Source organism: Hibiscus syriacus, unplaced genomic scaffold, assembly GCF_006381635.1.
Source record: "Hibiscus syriacus cultivar Baekdansim isolate YM2019G1 unplaced genomic scaffold, ASM638163v2 tig00110472_pilon, whole genome shotgun sequence".
Classification (NCBI taxonomy): domain Eukaryota; kingdom Viridiplantae; phylum Streptophyta; class Magnoliopsida; order Malvales; family Malvaceae; genus Hibiscus; species Hibiscus syriacus.
The window spans coordinates 2380818-2403591 of NW_024062752.1; the positions used below are offsets into that span (position 1 = coordinate 2380818).

General features: G+C 33.3%; 1 protein-coding gene and 1 pseudogene across 1 annotated transcript in view; both read left to right on the forward strand.

Annotated features, from left to right (window-relative positions):
* Nucleotides 1-2921: 2921 nt before the first annotated feature.
* Nucleotides 2922-5295, forward strand: LOC120127807 (annotated as a pseudogene).
* Nucleotides 5296-5476: 181 nt separating this feature from the next.
* LOC120127771 overlaps nucleotides 5477-22774 on the forward strand; it is a 40011-nt gene continuing 22713 nt past the window's right edge. The window contains exon 1 of the mRNA XM_039145599.1: nucleotides 5477-6154. Coding sequence (XP_039001530.1) covers nucleotides 5477-6154 — 678 coding nt within the window. The remainder of the gene's footprint in view (nucleotides 6155-22774) is intronic.

Here is a 22774-nt window from a genome sequence, read left to right on the forward strand (position 1 = left end):
TCGTCGACCTACCTCGGTACATATCGTAAGGAGTTGCGGATGAATGTCTCCTCATTATGACATTAAAATCATTACACATTACTGTCGTCGGGCTGTCAACTTGATCAACTTGTTCAGTCAGCCCATAGTGGGAGCTTAATGATTGACCCCGAACAGCACACACTTGAACAAAATGTGCATACATCTCAATAGCGGCGTCTGAATAAATACTTTGAGCTTCAACCATCATTTCAACATCATCATTGTTCAAAAGTTCGAACGCTGTATAAGTTAATGACAACAATGATGTTGGAAATCTATATTGCAACGACGACACTCTTCTACTACTTCCAACATGAATCTTCCTCGAAATCTTCGTTATCAGCTCCTCAAGAGTTATGTTTCTCTTGAATGATATTTTAACACGCTCATTTGATACGAAAACAACGCCGTTTTCATCTTCTCGAATTTCACCATCATAATAAACAATAGCTGAAAGTCGCGCCATTATTTGAGTTTAAAAGTGCGACACTATTATATCTGCAAAAAAAACAAATGAAACAAACCTGAATTAATAAATTATATATGAACGAACATATAACACAATAAAATTTTTACACATCAACGTAAATAAATTAAATAATATAATTTAATATTATTACTTGCACCGTAAAACTATTTCGACGTATGCTCCCGCTTTCCAATTTTACAAACACAAAAATTAATTGAAAATAATTAAAATAATATTTTTTTCAAATAATCATAATAAACAATAAATATAATAAAAAATTATAACAAAATTACCTTATAACGAAAAATCGCACAAACTTCTAAATAAAATATAAGAAGATTGCCAGAATTATTAACTCGTTGACGGAATTGTTGTATTAATTTATAAGTTGAGAGAAGAGATGTGAGAAACTTAACCGGCAGAGAATGATATTTATAGCGAGGAAAGTTATACAAAACGCGGTACCTGCCCCGCGCTATATAAAATTATGTGTAAAGGTATGTCGCGGTATCTGCCCAGCGCTATATAAAATTATGTAAGGAGTAAAGGTATGTCGCGGTACCTGCCTCGCGCTATACCCCTACATGTCGTATAGCGCGCTACAGGGGCCGTGCTATACCCACGTATATGCCAGATCACCGTATAGCGCGGTACAGGGGGCGCGCTATACCCCACGTGGCGTCAAATCATCGTATAGCGCGATGCAGGGGACGCGCTTTACTGCTAAGAGTGTTAGATCGGGAAATATAATCTGACCGATATTAGATCGAGAAATATATTGTTCACCGATGATATATCGGAAAAATCGTCGATAGACAATTTTTTTTTTAAATTCATCGTCATACCTTTTAATCACTATTTTAAAAGATGATATAATGTTAAAATGTACTTAAAATCTGATTAGTTAATAATTTTGATTTTGATTTTCTCAAATTTATCTTATAATACACTTATTTTGAGATGATGAAACGTTGTAAGCAGTTATTGACCATTTTAGCTTAATTAATGTATATGGGATTACTCCATTTTTGTTGAATAAAACATTGGGTTATTATTCTTATTTTGCTTATAACTATTTTAATATTTTACTATTTGAATTTATTGAGCGATCTGAATGAAAAAAAATTATTATTTTTCTTAATAATTTCGAGTTTTAATATATATATAATGTGTATATATTATCGATAATTAAAAATTTCGAGTTTTAATATTCCACTGTTACGCCTAAAAAGAAGAATTCACCTTTCATTCATGTGTAAGCTGATTCTTCACCCATTTAGTGAAATCTAAGACTCCATTTTCAAAAAGCCTATTGCCAAATAGTACACATAATTTACTATAATTAAGAATTAACGTGCTATCATTAACTATATTACAAAATACAATTATAAAAAAAATGATCATTACATTTACTTAATTGGTGAGATCATTTTCTTTGAATCTTGATATTAGTTATTGAATATATAAATTGATATTAAGTTATGTTTAACATAGTATTTTAATTATCAAAATTTTAAAAATCAATAACTATTCAAATGATTAAAAAATTATTATTACATTTTATCAAATTATTATAAAATAATTATTAAATTAATCAAAATATTATAAAATAATGCTTAAATTTATCAAAATTTATTATTTTTATAATATATAATAATTATTTTATAATAGTTTAATAAATTAATAATTATTTTATAATTTTATAAATTTTAATAATAAAAAATATCCTAATATAATTTAATGATTATTTACGTACTTTACCCTTGATTTTTTCATGCTGCAAGTCTTTATCCAAGTGGATGATGCCTCTGCATTTTGTAATAAATTGTCTAATGCCTCTCGTTCAATGTATTTCTCGTCGTTTGACTGGCAGCTTTGATTGAATGCCATGTTTGTATGCTACGAGTTCCAACATTTGTATACTTTTTGGACAAGTTTTTTTTTAAAAAATTGTATAAATCATTATTAATGTTTAAATAAAAAAATTATACTAATATTTTAAAAATATCAATTTATAATAAATTAATTACTCAATCATTATTAACATTTGTATACTTTTGTTATAAATTTCCCATCCTCACCCTCGTCAAAGTCTTCTGTCCCATTAATGCTTCTTTCCACACAAAAATAATCTCATAAATTTCCCTGATTTAGTTACAAACTTAATTCTCTAGCCAAATTCTTAACATGCCAAAATTACAAGCAAAACTCCATTTGTTAGGTCACCTCGTGATCGCTTTTGCTTCATTTCTACTTGTATTCCCATGCGCTTGCCTTGCTAGGCACCGAAACGAGGACTGTGGTGTGGGTCTGTTTTATGTGGAAACTTGAATATCAGTAATCCATTTCGTTGAAAAATCAACCTCGTCACTGTGGTTACCACAGGCTTGAACTTGAGTGTGAGGACAACAATCACACCACTTTGCTATTGGGAGAAGGGAAATTCTATGTCCAACAAATCTTCTATGAAAATCATACTATTCGAGTGGTTGATGCAAACCTGGACATGGATGATTGCAACTCCCTTCCATTAACTTCTCCAGATATTTCTTCTTCCTGTAATCCGTTTTCGTTTTCGATGAATAATGGTCATAGTGATTATTATTATCGTCATCATCCTAAAGAGCGAGGGGCTAGCATCTGTATATTAAAGCCTCTCGTTGTACCACAAATCCAAATATCTCTTCCTATTTCTACTTTTTAGATCAAAGCACCCTGCCATCTGATTTCATCCAAGCTTGCACTGTGGAAGCAGAGGTTCATATTTCGGTTTATAATATATCAGGCATGTCTACTCTGGGTATCTACAAGATTCTGTCGGAGGGTTTTTTGGTTTCATGGGAGGAGTACTTCAACAAGGACCAGTGCAGCATCAAACTTTCATTTCAAGATGTGTAAGTTTTTTCAAGGATCTCAGTTTTATAGTTTTTTCAAGGATCTCAGTTTTATAGTCATAGGTTGAGTGCGGTTAATTAGATCATTATATTAAGATTTTTGGTTTAAAGCAATTGCCTTTGCCATCTGTTTTGAATTGATACTGTTTACAATTTCTTATATAACCTAATAGAAAAACGTTTAATGAGTTTTTGCATCAAACCTATCACTGTTTCTTTGGGTGTGTTCATATTGCAGATTGGATGGTGGGCAGTTACCCTTGGGAAGATATTGGAAGAGCTTTAAACATTTCCTTTTTCATGGGCCCTATCGACCACCTTCTGGTGAAATGTATAAAAGTATGCTTTGGCACTTTGCAGAGTTTATCTGCATTATATTTACTGATATTTTACCTTTTTTGTTCTCAAGTAATATTGATATACGTATATCTTTTGTCTTAATTTGTTTCTACAGGAACTTATGATCATGGTGTTGAAGCTACAGGTATGCATGTGGACTCTCTCTTTTGACAATTGTGGACTCAATTTTTATATATACTAAAAACTGAGCTATAGAAAAAATCTTCGAGTTCAGTTTAAGAAAATCTATGTTGATTTTATCATGTTTGGTATACAAATGAAACACAAAGCATGGATGATGTTATCAAATAATTTAATTGCTATTGAAAAATTCCTTGCATAAATTAGTGAAGATGTCTCTCTTCTAAACATTAGTTAAATATGAAAGAGCATAAAACAATTACATTTACAGACTTTGATAATGTAGGTAACATGTTATTGGATTTATTTCACAACTACTAATGTGCTGCAATTTGTTTTTTCTTCATAGTTGGACTTATCGAGGCCTTTGGTTGGGATACTTCTTTGCTTGCGCTTGTTGTGTATAAATGGAGAAGGTGACATCTATCAATGGATGATAAGATCGAAGAGTTCCTTTGAAGACAAGACAATCTAGTGCCGTAAAATTAGGCGAAGGGGGCTACGGCTCTGTTTTTAAAGGAAAGTTTCGTAGTGGGCAAATCAAAGGGTAATGGCCAAAATTTCATAAATGAAGTTGCCTCTATTGGGAGAATTCATCATGCTAATGTGGCAAAACTTATTGGATTTTGTGTGAAGGGATTAAAGCAAGTTCTTATATACGACTTCATGTCAAATGGATCTTTGGATAAAATCATATTTACAGAAGAAAATAACAACACTCTGGGATGGAAAAAAATGTTTGATATTATGCTTGGGGTGGCTAGAGGAATCGACTACTTGCATCGAGGGTGTGACATGCAAATTCTGCATTTTGATATCAAACCACACAACATTCTTCTAGATGAGAACTTCAATCCAAAAGTTTCAGATTTTGATCTTGCTAAATTGTATTCAGTAGATGATAGCATTGTCTCTCTCACTGCAGCAAGGGGAACAATAGGATATATTGCTCCTGAATTGGTTTACAAAAACCTTGGAGGCGTCTCATACAAAGCTGATGTTTATAGTTTCGGGATGTTACTGATGGAAATGGTGGGAAGGAGAAAGAATGTGAATGCATTTGCTGAGCACACCAGTCAAATCTATTTTCCATCTTGGATTTATGACCGATTAGATCAAGGTGAAGACATGGAGCTTGGAGATGTTTCTGATGATGAAAAAACAATGGTGAGGAAGATGATAATAACAGCCTTTCGGAGTATACAATTACTACCGGCTGATCGTCCATCGATGAGAAAAGTGTTGAGGATGCTGGAAAATGAGGATGAGTTATTTGAAATGCCTCCAAAGCCATTTCATCAACTTCCTCTTGACACATCATCGGAGGTTCATGGTGGTGAGAGCTCTAATGATGAGCCAACTACATCAATGGATTGTCTTACTATAACCAGTTCCAATGTCGTTTGAGGCCGGCGCTATTATTTCATACGCGTTTTCTTATTTTGTAATTTTCTTCTATTAATAAAATTTATGGGATACCAGACAAAGAAATGCGTTAGGACTTTGACTTTGAATTTTCTAATATATGTGGACCAGCTTTATTATACATCCACATGGTAGCCTTCACTAGTTCAGTTCATTCATTCTTCTTCTGATCTAACCAGATTTCAGCATGCCAAAATCAACACGACAACCTCCAGTGTTTGGCCTCATGGCTGCCATCGCTTTATTTCTAATCCTGGAAGCTTGCATCGCTCGAGTCGCAAATAGAGATTGCGGTTCTTCGATATGTGGAGACGTTGAAATCAAAAACCCTTTTCGGTTAACAACGCAACCTTCCAAGTGCGGTGATCATAGGTTTGAACTGGAGTGTGACAGTAACAACCGCACCAGTTTGGTCATGAAGTATGACAGATTCAATGTTCAAAACATCACTTATGAAACTCAGACGGCGCAAATAATTACCTATTCGAATATCGGATCCCAATTCCAAAACATCACTTATGAATCTTACACGATGCAAGCCATCGATGCAAATCTCAGCAAGGATGATAATTGCTCCCTTCCTCGCAGTTCCTTTCGCGTAGATGACTTTTGTAAGGTTCCCTATTCATTGAGCGCTCCATCTCAAATGATGTTTCTTGTGAACTGCAAGAGACCGATGAAATCTTCTTCGTATATTAATGCCTCTCATTGCCCCACTAGCTCTTCGCATCCACCTGCTTCCTATTTTTATTTTTTAGATGGGGAAACCCCCGCCAGAAAATTCGATGAATCTTGCACGATCGATGCCTTGGTTCCGATTATGGTCAAGAATATCAGCGGCATGTCTACTTCGGACATCTACCAGAACCTATTGCTCGTCTTTGAAATAGATTCTTTTGGACTCCAGTACTGCTACGAGAAGGAAAGGCCTTTTCAATTGAAGTAAGAGTTTCCCTCCAATCTCATCACTTAGATAAATATTTCATAAAAATACTTCATTTGAGTCTGTCTTGAATCTTGATATGAATTATTCAAATGCAATCCAGGTTAGAATCCTTGCAATATGCCTTGCAAACCTATGCATATAGCTTCGTGCATTTCTTGTTCAATGGCCCTCATGTATTCCAAAATACGTATTATGTATGTTTAATTCCCATATTTCAGTATTATCGATCAATTAACACTTTTGATTCATATTGAAATAATCATATTTTGCAGGTACTAGTGTTTTATATGTTGGAGTAACAGGTAATTAGCTTTAATTCTTCTATATATTGCACATAACAGTTAACTTTATATCGATCAGATTTTACTAACGCATTCAATTTTATCTATCTTTAAAAGGAGGAGTTATTTTAGCAAGATATTTACTGGGGACATGTTGCTTGATTGCACTTGTTGCATACAAATGGCGGAGAAGACATTTATCTGCCGAAGATAGCATTGAAAATTTCCTTAAAGGCCAAGGTGATCTAATGCCAATAAGGTACTCTTTTCGCGAGCTAAAACAAATGAGTAGCGCTTTCAAAGAAAAATTAGGTGAAGGTGGCTATGGCTCGGTATATAAAAGAAGGCTTCGTAGTGGTAATCTCGTAGCAATAAAGTTATTGGGCAAGGTAAAGGCGGATGGACAAGATTTCATTAGTGAAGTTGCTACAATGGGGAGGATTCACCATGTTAACGTGGCGAAACTTATCGGATTCTGCGTTGAGGGATCGAAACAAGCTCGATTTCACGCCAAATGGTTCTTTGGATCGGATTATATTTGCAGAAGAAAATAAGACCATTCTAAGCTGGCAAAAGATGTTCGACATTTCACTTGGTGTGGCTCGAGGGATTGAGTACTTGCATCAAGGCTGTTGAGTTAATCGATTGACGGAATTGGCCAAGAGGGGGATGAATTGGCAATAAAAATTTTGGTGGAAGCTTTTGCAGAAAATTGAAAGAAATTGCACAGCGATTTAGAGTGGTTCGACTTTCTCAACCAAAGTCTACGTCCACTACCTTAGCTATCCACACTAAGGATTTTCCACAAATTCACTAATTTATCTTTCTTTTGAGGACAAAGAGTAACCTTACAAACCCTCAAGAATTATACACCAAATTCTTGAGAACACTCTCTTCCAAAGAGAACAATACAAATTTGCAAACTTATAAGGAAATCCTCAAAAGGTAGATTGTTTGCACAATTCTAGAACAAAGAAAAGAACACTCAAGAATGAATACAATTGAGCACAATAAGTGTTCTTGAAAGCAAAATGAATATTGAATGAAAAATAGGCTTGAAATGCTCAAACTTGAGGTTTGATGCTTTCTCTTTGATTCTCTCTTGATTCTAGTTGCTTGATGTTTCTTGTTGTTGATCAATGGCTTCTAAGCTTGCTTAAATACACCTTGAATCACTTCTGAACGTTGGGGATCATTAATGAAGATAATATAGTCGTTTTAGTGTGAAATCAATTAATAAAACAGTTTGGAGTGTGGGGGGAATCGGTACCCCTTAAGGGGAATCGGTTCCCTAAGTATAAAATTCAAATATTTCGACCGTTACACAGGGGGGGAATCGATTCCCTCCGAGCATATTGGAATTCTCGGAGCCAAACCATTCAGGAGGGAATCAGTTCCCTCTGAGCAATCTGGAATTTTTGGCTTTGAGATGGTTCGAAATATTTTGTAAAATCGTTTTGAAATTATTTTAAGATTAAAACTTAATTTTACACTTGAGTAAGGATTAAAAATGACATTTGAAAGATTTGGAGTAATATTTTGATATTCGAATAATTATATCGAATATACTTAGAAAACCTTTTTGGAAAATCTTAAAATTTATTTAACTTAATTTGTTATATCGAAATATCAAAATGTTTTCAACAATCTCCCCCTTTTTGATATAACAAAATATTTTAGTAATTTTAAGATTTTGAAATCAAAAACGACGTTTTTGAAAAATTACTCCCCCTTACTTTAACACTTCTCCCCTTTAAAACACTTAACACTTCTCCCCCCTTTTTGTTAAATCAAAAAGACTTGTAAAAGATTTTAAATAAGGTTTTTAAATCATATAGCCAATTGAATATATATAGTTTAAGCTGATAAGATCACAATCAAGAGAAATGTTAGCCATTAGTTCCATAATCAATATTCATAATTATTGTGATATGGCAAAATTGGTCATATTGCTAAAATGATGTAAATGATGCAATAATGAATAAATTTAACCACACAATATATAAGTTCAAACATCCAAACAAATCCAAAGTCTAACAATCCACAAAATCAAACAATCCAAAATATTCAAAATGTTGAAACAATAATCTTTTAGTTCAAAGTTCTAAAGCTAAACACAGAATTAAACATCCGGATCGGGAGGAGGAAAACGAGCTCGCATAGCGGCCATCTCGTGTGAGAGTGCATCAATACGTTTATTCATCGAAGCGTTGTTTGTGCGCATCTCTTGGAGGATTTCTAATTGTTGAGCTCCCATTGTGGATAAATGGGACTCTATAGAAGTAAAGCGCGAATCCATGGTAGCATATCGGAAATCGAATGTCTCCATAAAAGATTGAAAATATGGAGGCATTTGATGTGTTTGTTGTGCTTGCTCCTCGGGCTGCTCCTCAGGCTGTTCAGTCTCATCTTCGGCTTCATCGATGTCTCGCATTAATTGTTGAAGCTCGGGATCGTCTTCAGCTTCTGGTTGAGCTCGTGAAGAACTAGCTCCGGAGTATTTTCAGACGATCGAACCCATTCACCGGTTTCCTTATCCTTTATCCATCCCGCTCTCGTTAAAGAAAGAAGATTAATTTGTTTCTTTAGAGGAAAGGAGGCATCTAGACGTACTTTAAGCCCGGCTTTAGAAAATAGATTACTCAAAATGCAACCGTAAACTAAAGATGAACAAAGTTTCTTGTTAGGAACAAGATTTACGGTTTCAACAATTTCAGCAAAAATGATCTGAGGTAGGTTTATTTTAATATTGTTTTCGAAACAATGTAACCACCAAAGATCCAAGGCTCTAAGAGTAGAATAACGACCTCCGGATGGTCGAAACCACCAAGAAATCATTAGATGAAGAAAACGTTCATGAAGGTCTAAGACACTTACACTATCCCTTCTTTTATAACGAGATCCTAAGATTTGTTTTTCATTTGAAATACCATAATTATCTAATCCGAATGCATTGGCTATGTAAGCTGAGTCAATAAATAAGAATTGTCCTAGGAGGTAGGAACGAACTCCTATGGTTTCGGTTTCAGTTCGGTTTTTAACACAAATTGCATTAGAATAGAAGATACGAACAAGTTGATGGTAGACAATGGGTTCAAGCTCAAAGAGTTTATCAAATTTCCACTCTTGTAAGAGAGGAAGATATTTAAAATTAATATCTAACATAGCTTGACGAGAAGGGATACGTTCTTCTCTAATTTTGTAAGAGTCGAAGTATTGATAATACCAAAAACGATGATTTCTAGGACCAGGATGATTGAAGCACAAGTTTTGGATCGTTATATTGGGATCAACTGGATTAGGATTAGGAATTGGAATTTCAGGAATAGGAGGAGGATTTGGTTGACGGTGTGAGTGACTAGATGATGACCTAGCACGTTTAGGATTGGACATGGTTTAGGAAATCGGAATAGAATGGATAACCTGCAATTTAGAAAACACATGTATGCAATTCAATCAATCCCAAAACTCAATTGAGTCATCAATATTTCAAGGTTCTCTAATTCAATCCTAATGGGCAAAGTTTTTGAAAACTATTGAAAATAAGATTTTGAAAAACAATATATGTATAGTTTTCATAACAACAACATAATTCAATCAAAACACAATAATTTGAAAAACAATTTTTTTATTATTTCAAAATTTTCAAATATTTTGGAAAATTCTTGTGTTTTTGATGAAATTAGTTGTAATATCTAGTTTCTAATCACTAAACAATCAATGCCCGATCACTATTTCTACCTAGAACTAATTAAAACTAGTCCTATGTTCAAAATCAATGAAATAGAGAGTTTAGAAAATTTTACCTTGAAAGATGAGATTGAGTGGATTTTGATGTTGTTTGCACGATTTTAATGATACTAGCAGGTTTAGAAGATGACGTTTGAAGTGAATTTCGATTAAAATCGTTGATTTGAGGCAAAATAGAGATATAAAGAGAGTAGAAGAGGAGAAACGACGTGAATGAGATAAGAAGAGGGTTTGAGGTTTTAAGGGTTCTGCCCGTGTTAAAATCCAGAACCCCAGGGGGGTATCGATTCCCCTGTGGGGGGAATCGGTTCCCCTTCAAAGGGGGAATCGGTTCCCTCATGGGGGTATTGATTCCCTCTGCACCAAAATGCTAAAATCTGATTTTAAACACACAAAATGCTAAATTAATTTTCTCTAGTGGTATTGGCAACTCATATATTGAAAATTAATCATGTTCAAACAATCAAATTATTCTTTAAACGATATTTGAACATAAAATTAATTTTTCATCAAGAATCATAAACTCCCCCTAACTAATAGCAATGAATGCAATAAAAAATTAGCATTTTTCATTTAGTCTTAAAAGTGCTAAAATTATTTTAAACACTAAGTGAAGATAGGTTGGTCAAACCTAATTCTCTCCTAAGTGTCCAAAATCTTTCCTTGTCTAAAGGTTTTGTAAAGATATCCGCTAATCAGTGCAAAGTATCAACAAATTCTAGAACTACATCTTCCTTAGTGACATGGTCTCTAATGAAGTGATGTCTTATTTCAATGTGCTTAGTTCTAGAGTGTTGGATGGGATTTTTAGTGAGACAAATAGCACTAGTATTGTCACACTTGATAGGAATGGTACCAACTTCAATTCCATAATAAAAAAGTTGTTGTTTCATCCATAAAACTTCTGCACAACAACTACCAGCTGAAATGTATTCGGCTTCAGTGGTAGATAATGCAACACAATACTAGTGTTATTTGTCTCACTAAAAATCCCAGCCAACACTCTAGTTTCTTTGAAAACCAATAAATCAACATATTTTCAAGGAATTGGCAAGTACCGGAGGTGCTTTTCCTATCTAATTTGCATCATCCATAATCCGCATCAGAAAAAGCATGCAAGCTAAAGCTAGAGTCTCTAGGATACCAAAGTCCTAAACTAGGAGTGTCCTTAAGGTATCTAAAGATTCTCTTAACAGCTAGTAAATGTGATTCCTTAGGGTATGATTGAAATGTAGCACATAAGCAAACACTAAACATAATGTCCGGTCTACTTGCAGTTAGATAAAGTAGAGATCCAATCATTGACCTATATAATTTAACATCTACACATTTACCTCTTTCATCTAAGTCAAGCTTTGTTGAAGAGCTCATTGGAGTGTCATGAGGTTTGCCATTTTCCAGTCCAAACTTCTTAAGCATGTCTTTGACATATTTAGCTTGATTGATGAAGATGCCATCTTTTCTTTGCTTGATTTGGAATCCCAAGAAAAATTAGAGCTCCCCCATCATGCTCATTTCGAATCCACTTTGCATTAGCTTAGAAAATTCTTGGCCAAGAACATCATTAGTAGAACCAAATATTATATCATCAACATAAATTTGAACTACTAATAAATCTGTACCTTTATGCTTTAAAAACAATGTAGTGTCAACCTTCCCTTTTGAAAAACCTTTTTCAATTAAAAAATTTGACAATCTTTCATACCAAGCTCTAGGAGCTTGTTTTAAACCATAAATCGCTTTTGTCAATTTAATAACATGATCCGAAAATTTTGAATCTTCAAAACCTGGAGGTTGTTCCACATACACTTCTTCCTTTATAAAACCATTTAAAAATGCACTTTTAACATCCATTTGATATAATTTAAATTCATGAAAACATGCAAATGCTAATAACATTCTAATTGCTTCCATCCTAGCTACGGGAGCGTATGTTTCATCATAGTCTATGCCCTCTTCTTGAGTATACCCTTGAGAAACAAGTCTAGCCTTGTTTCTCACTTTATTACCACTCTCATCAAGCTTATTCCTAAATACCCATCTAGTACCTACAGTAGATTTATTACTAGGCCTTTCAACTAATGTCCATATTTTACTTCTCTCAAATTGATTTAATTCTTCTTGCATAGCCATAATCCAATGTTCATCTTTTAATGCTTCTTTAATATTCTTAGGCTCTACGCATGAAATAAATGCAACATAATTACAAATATTTCTAAGAGAAGATCGAGTTATTACCCCTTTGGATGGATCACCTATAATCTCACTATCCTTGACATAGTTGTACTCTCTTGGATAAGATACTTCCCTTTCTTCAATGGTTGGATTCTCAAGAGGATCATGAGTTACCTCATCTTTTGTTTCTTCATTTGATGATGATTCTTCAATGTCATGTCTAACTTCATTTGTATTTATAATACCTACATCATCATTCACACAAGAATCCTTCCTCGGAAGGGGATTATCATCGAAAACAACATCTATAGACTCTTCTACAACTAAAGTTCTTTTATTAAATACTCGATAAGCTTTAGAATTTAAGGAATAACCCAGAAAAATTCCTTCATCACTTTTAGCATCAAATTTGCCAATGTTTTCTTTACCGTTGTTTAAAACAAAACATTTACATCCAAAAGGATGAAAATAGCTAATGTTAGGCTTTTTATTTTTGAAAATTTCATATGGAGTTTTCTTTAAAATAGGCCTAATCATTACTCAATTTACAACATAACAAGCGGTATTTGTGGCTTCGGCCCAAAAATATTTTGGCAAATTATTTTCACAAAGCATGGTTCTAGCCATTTCTTCTAAAATTCAATTTTTCCTCTCAACAACTCCATTTTGTTGAGGGGTTCTAGGTGCTGAAAAATTGTGACTAATACTATTAAAATTACAAAACTCAGTAAATCCAAGATTTTCAAACTCAGTGCCATGATCACTCCTAACACTAGTTATAGAGTAACCTTTATCGTTTTGGATTACTTTTGAAAACGTGATGAATTTTTCTAATACTTCATCTTTAGTACTTAAGAATAGAACTCAAGTATATCTAGAATAGTCATCTACCAAGACAAATGCATATTGTTTTCCACCCAAGCTAGTAGTCCTAGTTGACCCAAAAAGATCTATATGGATCAATTGTAATACTCTACTAGTTGATACGTCATTAATGGATTTAAAAGAAACTCGCTTTTGTTTTCCTTTAGCACAAGCATCACAGATTTTATCATTATCAAATTTAAGCTTAGGCAACCCTCGAACTAAATCACCTTGAGTTAGCCGTTGCAAAACACTCATACTAGCATGTCCTAGTCTCCTATGCCATAACCAACTATCATGTTCATCCTTAGCAACTAGGCACAAATTAGTCATATCAATAGAATCTAAATGCACCATGTATATGTTTCTTATTCTATGACCAATAAGCATAATCCGATTAGATGCAATGTCAATGACTTTACAACCATTAATATCAAACATGACATTGAATCCCTTATCACAAAATTGACTAATACTCAATAGATTATGCTTTAATCCATTCACATATAAAACATTCTTAATTTGTATGGAAGAGGTATTACCAATAGTACCAATACCTTCAATGTGACCTTTTGAATCATCACCAAAAGTCACTTCTCCTCCATTTTTGGCGTTAAGCTCAATGAACCGATTTTTATCTCCGATCATGTGTCTTGAGCATCCACTATCAAGGTACCATGAATTTGGATTTATTTCTCGTGCCTTGTAGCAATGCTCATTTTCCTACAAACATAGATTAATTTTTAATTTTTGGTACCCAAATTCTTTTAGGTCCATATTCATTAGTTTCCAAAATCCTAGTCCCCTTAGGTATCCATTTGTGTATAATATCCTTATCTTTAGTAGTAATGAGCTCTTTAGGAACCCATATACTTCTAACGATTTTTCTATTAGAGGTTCTTTGGGGACCTCTATAATTGTAGTTTTTAAAACTTTTTCTAACAAAGTTAGATTTTGAATTTTCTCCATTTTCAAAACGTTTTGTTCCAACTTTATCAAAAGAAGTTTTAAGATCATCAATTTTCTTTTGATGATCATCATTGACCTTTGAAAGTAAATTTTACAAATCAAAATTTTTCTTTTCAAACTCTTCTAGTTTGATTTACAAATCTTTGATTTTACTTTCAAGATCGTTGTTGGTTTTGGATATGAGTTTATTTTCATTTTTCAATTTTGAAACATCATTTTTATATTTTAAAAACAATTTCTCATAATTCGTATCCAACCCATTATATTCCTCTAATAACTCATCATAGGATAAATCATCAAAATCAGATGAGTTAGAGGTTACCTTAGAATCTTCCCCGAATGCCATCAAGCACAAGTTTGCTACTTCTTGTTCCTCTTCATCGGAACCTTCTTCATCGCTCCATGTAGCTATATGAGCCTTGTGCTTATTTTTTGTTTGACCCTTTCTCTTCAGTTGTGGGCAATCATATTTGACATGCCCCGACTTTTTGCATTCATAGTAAATGATCGGGTCCTTCTCTTTTGGTTCATTTTTAGGCCTTCATTTCGTTTGAATTTTCTTCCTCGGTAAGGCTTCATCATTTTTTTTAAACCGTTTGGCAAACAATTCCATTTCCTCGTCATCGTCATCTTCATCCGAATCACTCTCATTTTTTATGGATTTGAGAGCAACTCCAATGTTTTTCTTCTTCTCCTTCTCCTTTGATGTCTCTTCAATCTTATCAAGGCCCACCTCATCTTCAAGCATCATTTCATGAGTGATGAGTGAACCGATTAGCTCTTCAAGAGTTAAGGATGTTAGATCTTTAGACTCGATGATTGCCGTCTTCTTTGATTGCCACTATTTTGGGAGGGAGTAGACTAACTTCCTCACAAGCTTTTCATTTGAAATGATCTCTCCATATGATTTGAGACCATTAACAATTGTTGAGAATCTATCCATCATAGCTTTGATATCTTCATTTGGTTTCATCCTGAAATTTTCATAGTTATGCGTTAGAATACTAATTTTAGATTTCTTTACCTCATCGGTACCTTCATGAGTGACTTGAAGTTTGTCCCATATTTCTTTGGCGGTTGTACAAGATGAAACTCTTCCGTATTCATCTGGTCCAAGAGCACAAAATATGATATGGATGGCTTTGGAGTTGAGCTGGAACATTTTTGTCTCTCCTTCACTACATAATCTTGGATGAGTGAGAGGCTTGAAGTATCATTCTTCTACGACATTCCATGCTCCCATGTCACTTGCTTGAATGAAGTACATCATCCTATTTTTCCAATAGGCATAATTATCCCCATTGAAGAAAAGAGGCTTGTTGACGGGCATCGAATCGAGACCGGAGTCGAAGTTTGAAGTAGAGGCCATTGATGACTTTGATTATCGATGTAACTCTTCCCGAATCGACTCAAGAGGTGATTAAACCTTCAAATGAGTTAGGCTCTGATGCCAATTGTTGAGTTAATCGATTGACGGAATTGGCCAAGAGCGGGTGAATTGGCAATAAAAATTTTGGTGGAAGCTTTTGCAGAAAATTGAAAGAAATTGCACATCGATTTAGAGTGGTTCGACTTTCTCAACCAAAGTCTACGTCCACTACCTTCGCTATCCACACTAATGATTTTCCACAAATTCACTAATTTGTCTTTCTTTTGAGGACAAAGAGTAATCTTACAAACCCTCAAGAATTATACCCCAAATTCTTAAGAACACTCTCTCCCAAAGAGAACAATACAATTTGCAAACTTACAATGAAATCCTCAAAAGGTAGATTGTTTGCACAATTCTAGAACAAAGAAAAGAACACTCAAGAATGAATACAATTGAGCACAATAACTGTTCTTGAAAGCAAAATGAATATTGAATGAAAAATAGGCTTGAAATGCTCAAACTTGAGGTTTGATGCTTTCTGTAACATCCGCAATACCGGGTTAGTGACCAAATTGTAAAGTTTCAGAATTTGGTGACTAAAGTAGAAGAATGAAAGAATTCAATGATTTTTTGAATATATATATATTGAAGGTTATTTGGTATTTATTAAAGGAAATTAAGGGTATTATGGTCATTTGACCAGAAAGATTTTTTATAATTTTTTTTAAAGGGTAATAAGCACGGAGGAAGAAGAGTCCAGAGCATTCTTCAGTCTTCTTCCTCCTCTCAACCGTGAAGCTTGGTATAAGGTAAGTGGGTCTTTAGTTGGTTAATTCTTTCGTTTTAAAGCTTGTTTTGATTCTTGGGATATTAAGAAAGATTAAGGAAAGCTTTAAGTGGCTTAAACCTCAAAGATTAACAAGTTATGAGAAATTAAGAAAAATGAGTTTTTAAGTGAATTTTTGATATGGAAGGAGTTAATAGATTGTGAAGTTGAATTTGACTTGTCAAGGATTAAATTAAGAGATATGAAGTGATAGAATGGGAATTAGAACACATTGAAAATTTGGTATGATTTTTGAATCTTATATGGAAGATAGAATTTTGAGTTTAAAGAAGTGATTATGGAGTAGAAATGAGTTTAAGTATGTGTATGAAAGTTAGGAATATTAAAGGGAATGAAGTATGATGTGTTGAGCTGAAAATGAAGGATTTTCGAGCTCAAAATATGATTTCTGGGCAAGGGGAATCGGTACCCATTCAAGGGGAACCGATACCCCTTCAAACGAACAAGAATTTCCAGTATGTCATGGGGGAACCGATACCCCCATAGGGGGGAACCGATTCCCCCTAAAGGGAAATTGGGAATATGGGTTTAATAAGTTAGTTTAAGTTGCTAGTATCCAATTACAAGGTGTAGGTATCTAATGATGGTCTCGAAATATACGTTTATGTAGATTCTACGCATAAAGCAATTCTGGAACGTTTGGCAAGTAAGATCGATCAAGGGAAAGATAAGAGATTGGAATTGACTAGTGAGGCCAGGTGAGTGCATATTCGATAGTATATGATGTGCGATGGGAATACGACTTGCGATGAGTCTAGTTCCTGAAGTGTTACACATGAATGCATGATTAAAGACATGAGTTGAATATGCATGTATGTATGCTTGATTATATGGATCGATCTGTTCTTTTATGTGTTAGATGATAAAGTATAAGTAATTACATAAGAAAGGTTATGAATTAGATGAGATGTAAACTATGTGATCATAGTAAAATATATTATTATTATATGATAAGTGAAATAAGCTGGATAATATTGATCTATAGGATGAAGTGAGAATAGTACACTAACTAGGAGATTTGAACATAAATGATAAGATGAACATATAAGATAAGCTAGATGGGAAAGATTCATATGTTTAAATAAAGCTATAACACATAGGTTGAATGATAGAAATTTGTGAAGTTATATGAGAATATTATACGAGTTATATGAAATTGAATTAAGTAAACAGATTAGATTATACATAAAGAAATAATAGAAGTGAGATGTGTTTATAAGTCTGACAGAGATGAATATGAATATGAATTATAAGAGTGCTATATGATTTATATTAGGATAAATCTTGAGGATATATATATATATATATATATATATATAGATATGAAATGAAAGGAAATGAGTTATATGAATACATAATTATGTGATGAAATGATGGATTACCTGAACATGTGAATATATATAGGTCTAAGAGAAGGCATAAGATTAAGATATAAGCAATGTGACTATAAGTATATATATGTGCTCTAAGTGATATGACTTATAGGTATTTCTATTAATATGTTACATAATATGTTATGGATGTTAAATGAATTAAGTGATGGTATAAGAAATGATATGAAATATATATATATATGTGAAAACAAGTATATGTTATGAGATAAGACTTATGACTATAAGCTACGGGAAAGTGTTCTAGGTGTTTCGATGTATTATATGAAGTATATGATCTTATGTGAACAAGATATGATAAGTATGTTTATATGAATAAAGGTGATTGGATGAGAAATGATAAAAATTATATGAAAACATGACATATGTGACATGTAAATTATATGGAAATGATCTACATGTAAGTGAACTACGGGACTATGTGATCATATGAAAAGAAGCTATGTGATAAGTGATATGTGAAAGTGAATTACAAGTTTATGTGAATATTTGAAATGAAATAAATGATAACGCCCATGTTATGTGTCATGAGAGCTAGGGGTATAGTTGGCATGCCAAGAGTCGAGGGTCTACGCGGTTCTTAGGGACATATGTATATTCTTTGGAACCTGTGTGAAGTCTGGAAAGACACATACTTGATCCCTAGCATATGTATATGATTCTTACAGAATTCTATGTGGTCCTTATGGACATTATTATATGGCACTTCGGTGCAATTCTACGGGCACTTCGGTGCAATTCTACAGGCACTTCGGTGCAATTCTACGGGGCACTTCGGTGCATTTATACGAGCTGTGGTGACAGCATAGTGTACAACCTCTATAGACTCACATATCGATAGTTCTCACATATGTACATGGGCTAATCCAGAAAAATGAACAAATATAAGTTAGTGGTATGATAAATGCTATAGAAATGATATGATGTTGCGTGTGCATAGTGTTTGATTGAAATAGTATGTGATTATATGATAAACTGTTAATGATGAAGTATGTGTATGCATGTATTTACTGCAATTAATCTGATATGATTTTATACGATATGAAAAATGCATGAAATTGCTGTAACATGATAGAATAGAACATGCATGTATCAATATAGGTTTTAAAGTGCATTATAAGTTGTTATGCCTCACTAAGTCTTCGACTTAGCGTGTGATTGTTTCACACGTAGGTTTCGAGAAGAGTAAGGAGTGATGCGGGCAAGACATGTCAGTTTTCCTTACCAAAAGATCAGATCAGAAATATTTGACAAAGTATGTTTTTGGTTATGTATAAAGTGTTGGCATGTAATAAGTCATTAAGTACGAGCACTCTGATAAAGTCTGTATTTTGTTTTAAATAAAGTTTTAAATTTCTCGGGATTTTTCTTAAGAGTCAAGGTTTAAAAAGTCAATGTGACACTTCGGACTCGTATCCGGGTCGGATACGGGTTGGGGGTGTTACATTTAATGGTATCAGAGCTATGGTTTAGCCGATTCTCGGCATAAACCGAAGTCCAAAAATGTCATAAAAGGTGTACATGCCAACATAGATTGAAAAATTTCTGATCTGATAGTGTAAGGAATACGTAGTCTTGCTAATAAAATAAGAATAGTTTAATACAGTAGAAATCCGATCATGATAATTTCGAAGTAAGTGAAAGGTGATATTCCTGATTGTGATAGCTATTCACTTGCCCTGGCCAGGCAGAATGAAGAGCGGACACCTCAGGAAATGCCTAGTAAGATCAAAAGTTGATTTCAGAAAGCTGAAATCATATCTGAATAATGATAGAAAATTTTCATCGTTTGGAATCAGAAAAAAGATGTAGAGTAGTTTTGCTATTATGTGAATAAGATAGAATATGGTGAACGGGTGTTACCATAAGAATGTTAAAAAGATCTAATGACGTGATGATTATGTATAGAAAAACTCAAGGATAAGTGCATTAGTGACAAGCGTATAAGATGTATATGTCAGAGCTTATGAGTTTGGAACGAAGTGATAATATTGCGCATAAACAAGAGTATGTTTATGATAAGGGTTTGCAGTTAAGATGGAAAGAGTTAGCATTGGCTAACTAGAGTATGTGATAAAAATGTACTGGAATTATAAGATTATAAGATATTTTTAGGATATAATAACCAGATCTGCAATGGATCTGGATATAGTTGCATATTTGGATCATAGTAATGTGGTATAGTAAAGGAAAAGGAAGTAAGAATTGGTATATTTAAATAAAGCTGAGGATTGATAAGAAGAGTTTGAGAATATGTATATCGATGATCAGATTATAGGACACAGGAAGTCAGAATGTTGAGTTTGAATAAAAGAAATTTCGGGATATATGAGAATAGAGGGGAAATTGATAAGTTGAGTAAGTGAATTTTTTAAGATAATTTCGATTTGACAGGATGTATGTGTTTGGTTGATTAGGGTTTGTACCCTAGATTGAACATATATTATTGACTAGCTGTCAGAGTAAAAGGGATAGAATAATAAGATTGAAGGAAAAGATAAGTTGAGTTAATTGATTATGATGTGAATTTGAATATGGTTGTATATTCTGAGCAGATAGCTATGATGTAGAAACTGAGATAAGTAATTGCATGGAATCTTCAGGAAGAAAAATACAAGTATAAGAATGATAAAGAATGAAGTTATGTATAAGAAATGGGTTATTAAAGTAATGAAGATGCAATGAAGATTGGTACATAAAGATGAGCATAAGTAATAAGACAAGAGTATGTGAACATGAAAGGAAATATATGATTTATGTATAAGGAATAAAGAAATGAAAGGGATTGATTTAAAGGATCAGATACGATGACTATGGAAGCACAGAGGACAATTTTGATATAGAAATAAGACAAGTGTGCAAAGTGATGTGAAAATATTGTTTGACTCCTTAAAGTATAGATTTAATCACATTGAAGAAGATTTAAAGTTGTGTTTTGGTCAAATGATGACGAAATACAAGTTTGGTATGGTTATAAGGTAATTAAAGATTGATAAAGAATTTGATTGATTAAGGATTTTGAGTGATAAGAACTGATGCTATTGGTTATATGATAAGCAACAGAAGAGGAATGTATAAACGAAAAAAAAAAAGATAGTTGGAACTTAAGGATTGAAAAGTAAGTTTCTCATGATGACAAGAAAGAATAAGTAAAGGAAGCAACATAAGAACATTTGAAGATATGTTCTTACTAAGATGTTCAGTGAAAAAAAAAATCGAGGACGAATTTTCTTAAAAGGAGGGGAGATTTGTAACATCCGCAATACCGGGTTAGTGACCAAATTGTAAAGTTTCAGAATTTGGTGACTAAAGTAGAAGAATGAAAGAATTCAATGATTTTTTGAATATATATATATTGAAGGTTATTTGGTATTTATTAAAGGAAATTAAGGGTATTATTGTCATTTGACCAGAAAGATTTTTTATAATTTTTTTAAAGGGTAATAAGCACGGAGGAAGAAGAGTCCAGAGCATTCTTCAGTCTTCTTCCTCCTCTCAACCGTGAAGCTTGGTATAAGGTAAGTGGGTCTTTAGTTGGTTAATTCTTTCGTTTTAAAGCTTGTTTTGATTCTTGGGATATTAAGAAAGATTAAGGAAAGCTTTAAGTGGCTTAAACCTCAAAGATTAACAAGTTATGAGAAATTAAGAAAAATGAGTTTTTAAGTGAATTTTTGATATGGAATGAGTTAATAGATTGTGAAGTTGAATTTGACTTGTCAAGGATTAAATTAAGAGATATGAAGTGATAGAATGGGAATTAGAACACATTGAAAATTTGGTATGATTTTTGAATCTTATATGGAAGATAGAATTTTGAGTTTAAAGAAGTGATTATGGAGTAGAAATGAGTTTAAGTATGTGTATGAAAGTTAGGAATATTAAAGGGAATGAAGTATGATGTGTTGAGCTAAAAATGAAGGATTTTCGAGCTCAAAATATGATTTCTGGGCAAGGGGAATCGGTACCCATTCAAGGGGAACCGATACCCCTTCAAACGAACAAGAATTTCCAATATGTCATGGGGGAACCGATACCCCCATAGGGGGGAACCGATTCCCCCTAAAGGAAAATTGGGAATATGGGTTTAATAAGTTAGTTTAAGTTGCTAGTATCCAATTACAAGGTGTAGGTATCTAATGATGGTCTCGAAATATACGTTTATGTAGATTCTACGCATAAAGCAATTCCGGAACGTTTGGCAAGTAAGATCGATCAAGGGAAAGATAAGAGATTGGAATTGACTAGTGAGGCCAGGTGAGTGCATATTCGATAGTATATGATGTGCGATGGGAATACGACTTGCGATGAGTCTAGTTCCTGAAGTGTTACACATGAATGCATGATTAAAGACATGAGTTGAATATGCATGTATGTATGCTTGATTATATGGATCGATCTGTTCTTTTATGTGTTAGATGATAAAGTATAAGTAATTACATAAGAAAGGTTATGAATTAGATGAGATGTAAACTATGTGATCATAGTAAAATATAATTATATTATTATATGATAAGTGAAATAAGCTGGATAATATTGATCTATAGGATGAAGTGAGAATAGTACACTAACTAGGAGATTTGAACATAAATGATAAGATGAACATATAAGATAAGCTAGATGGGAAAGATTCATATGTTTAAATAAAGCTATAACACATAGGTTGAATGATAGAAATTTGTGAAGTTATATGAGAATATTATACGAGTTATATGAAATTGAATTAAGTAAACAGATTAGATTATACATAAAGAAATAATAGAAGTGAGATGTGTTTATAAGTCTGACAGAGATGAATATGAATATGAATTATAAGAGTGCTATATGATTTATATTAGGATAAATCTTGAGGATATATATATATATATATATATAGATATGAAATGAAAGGAA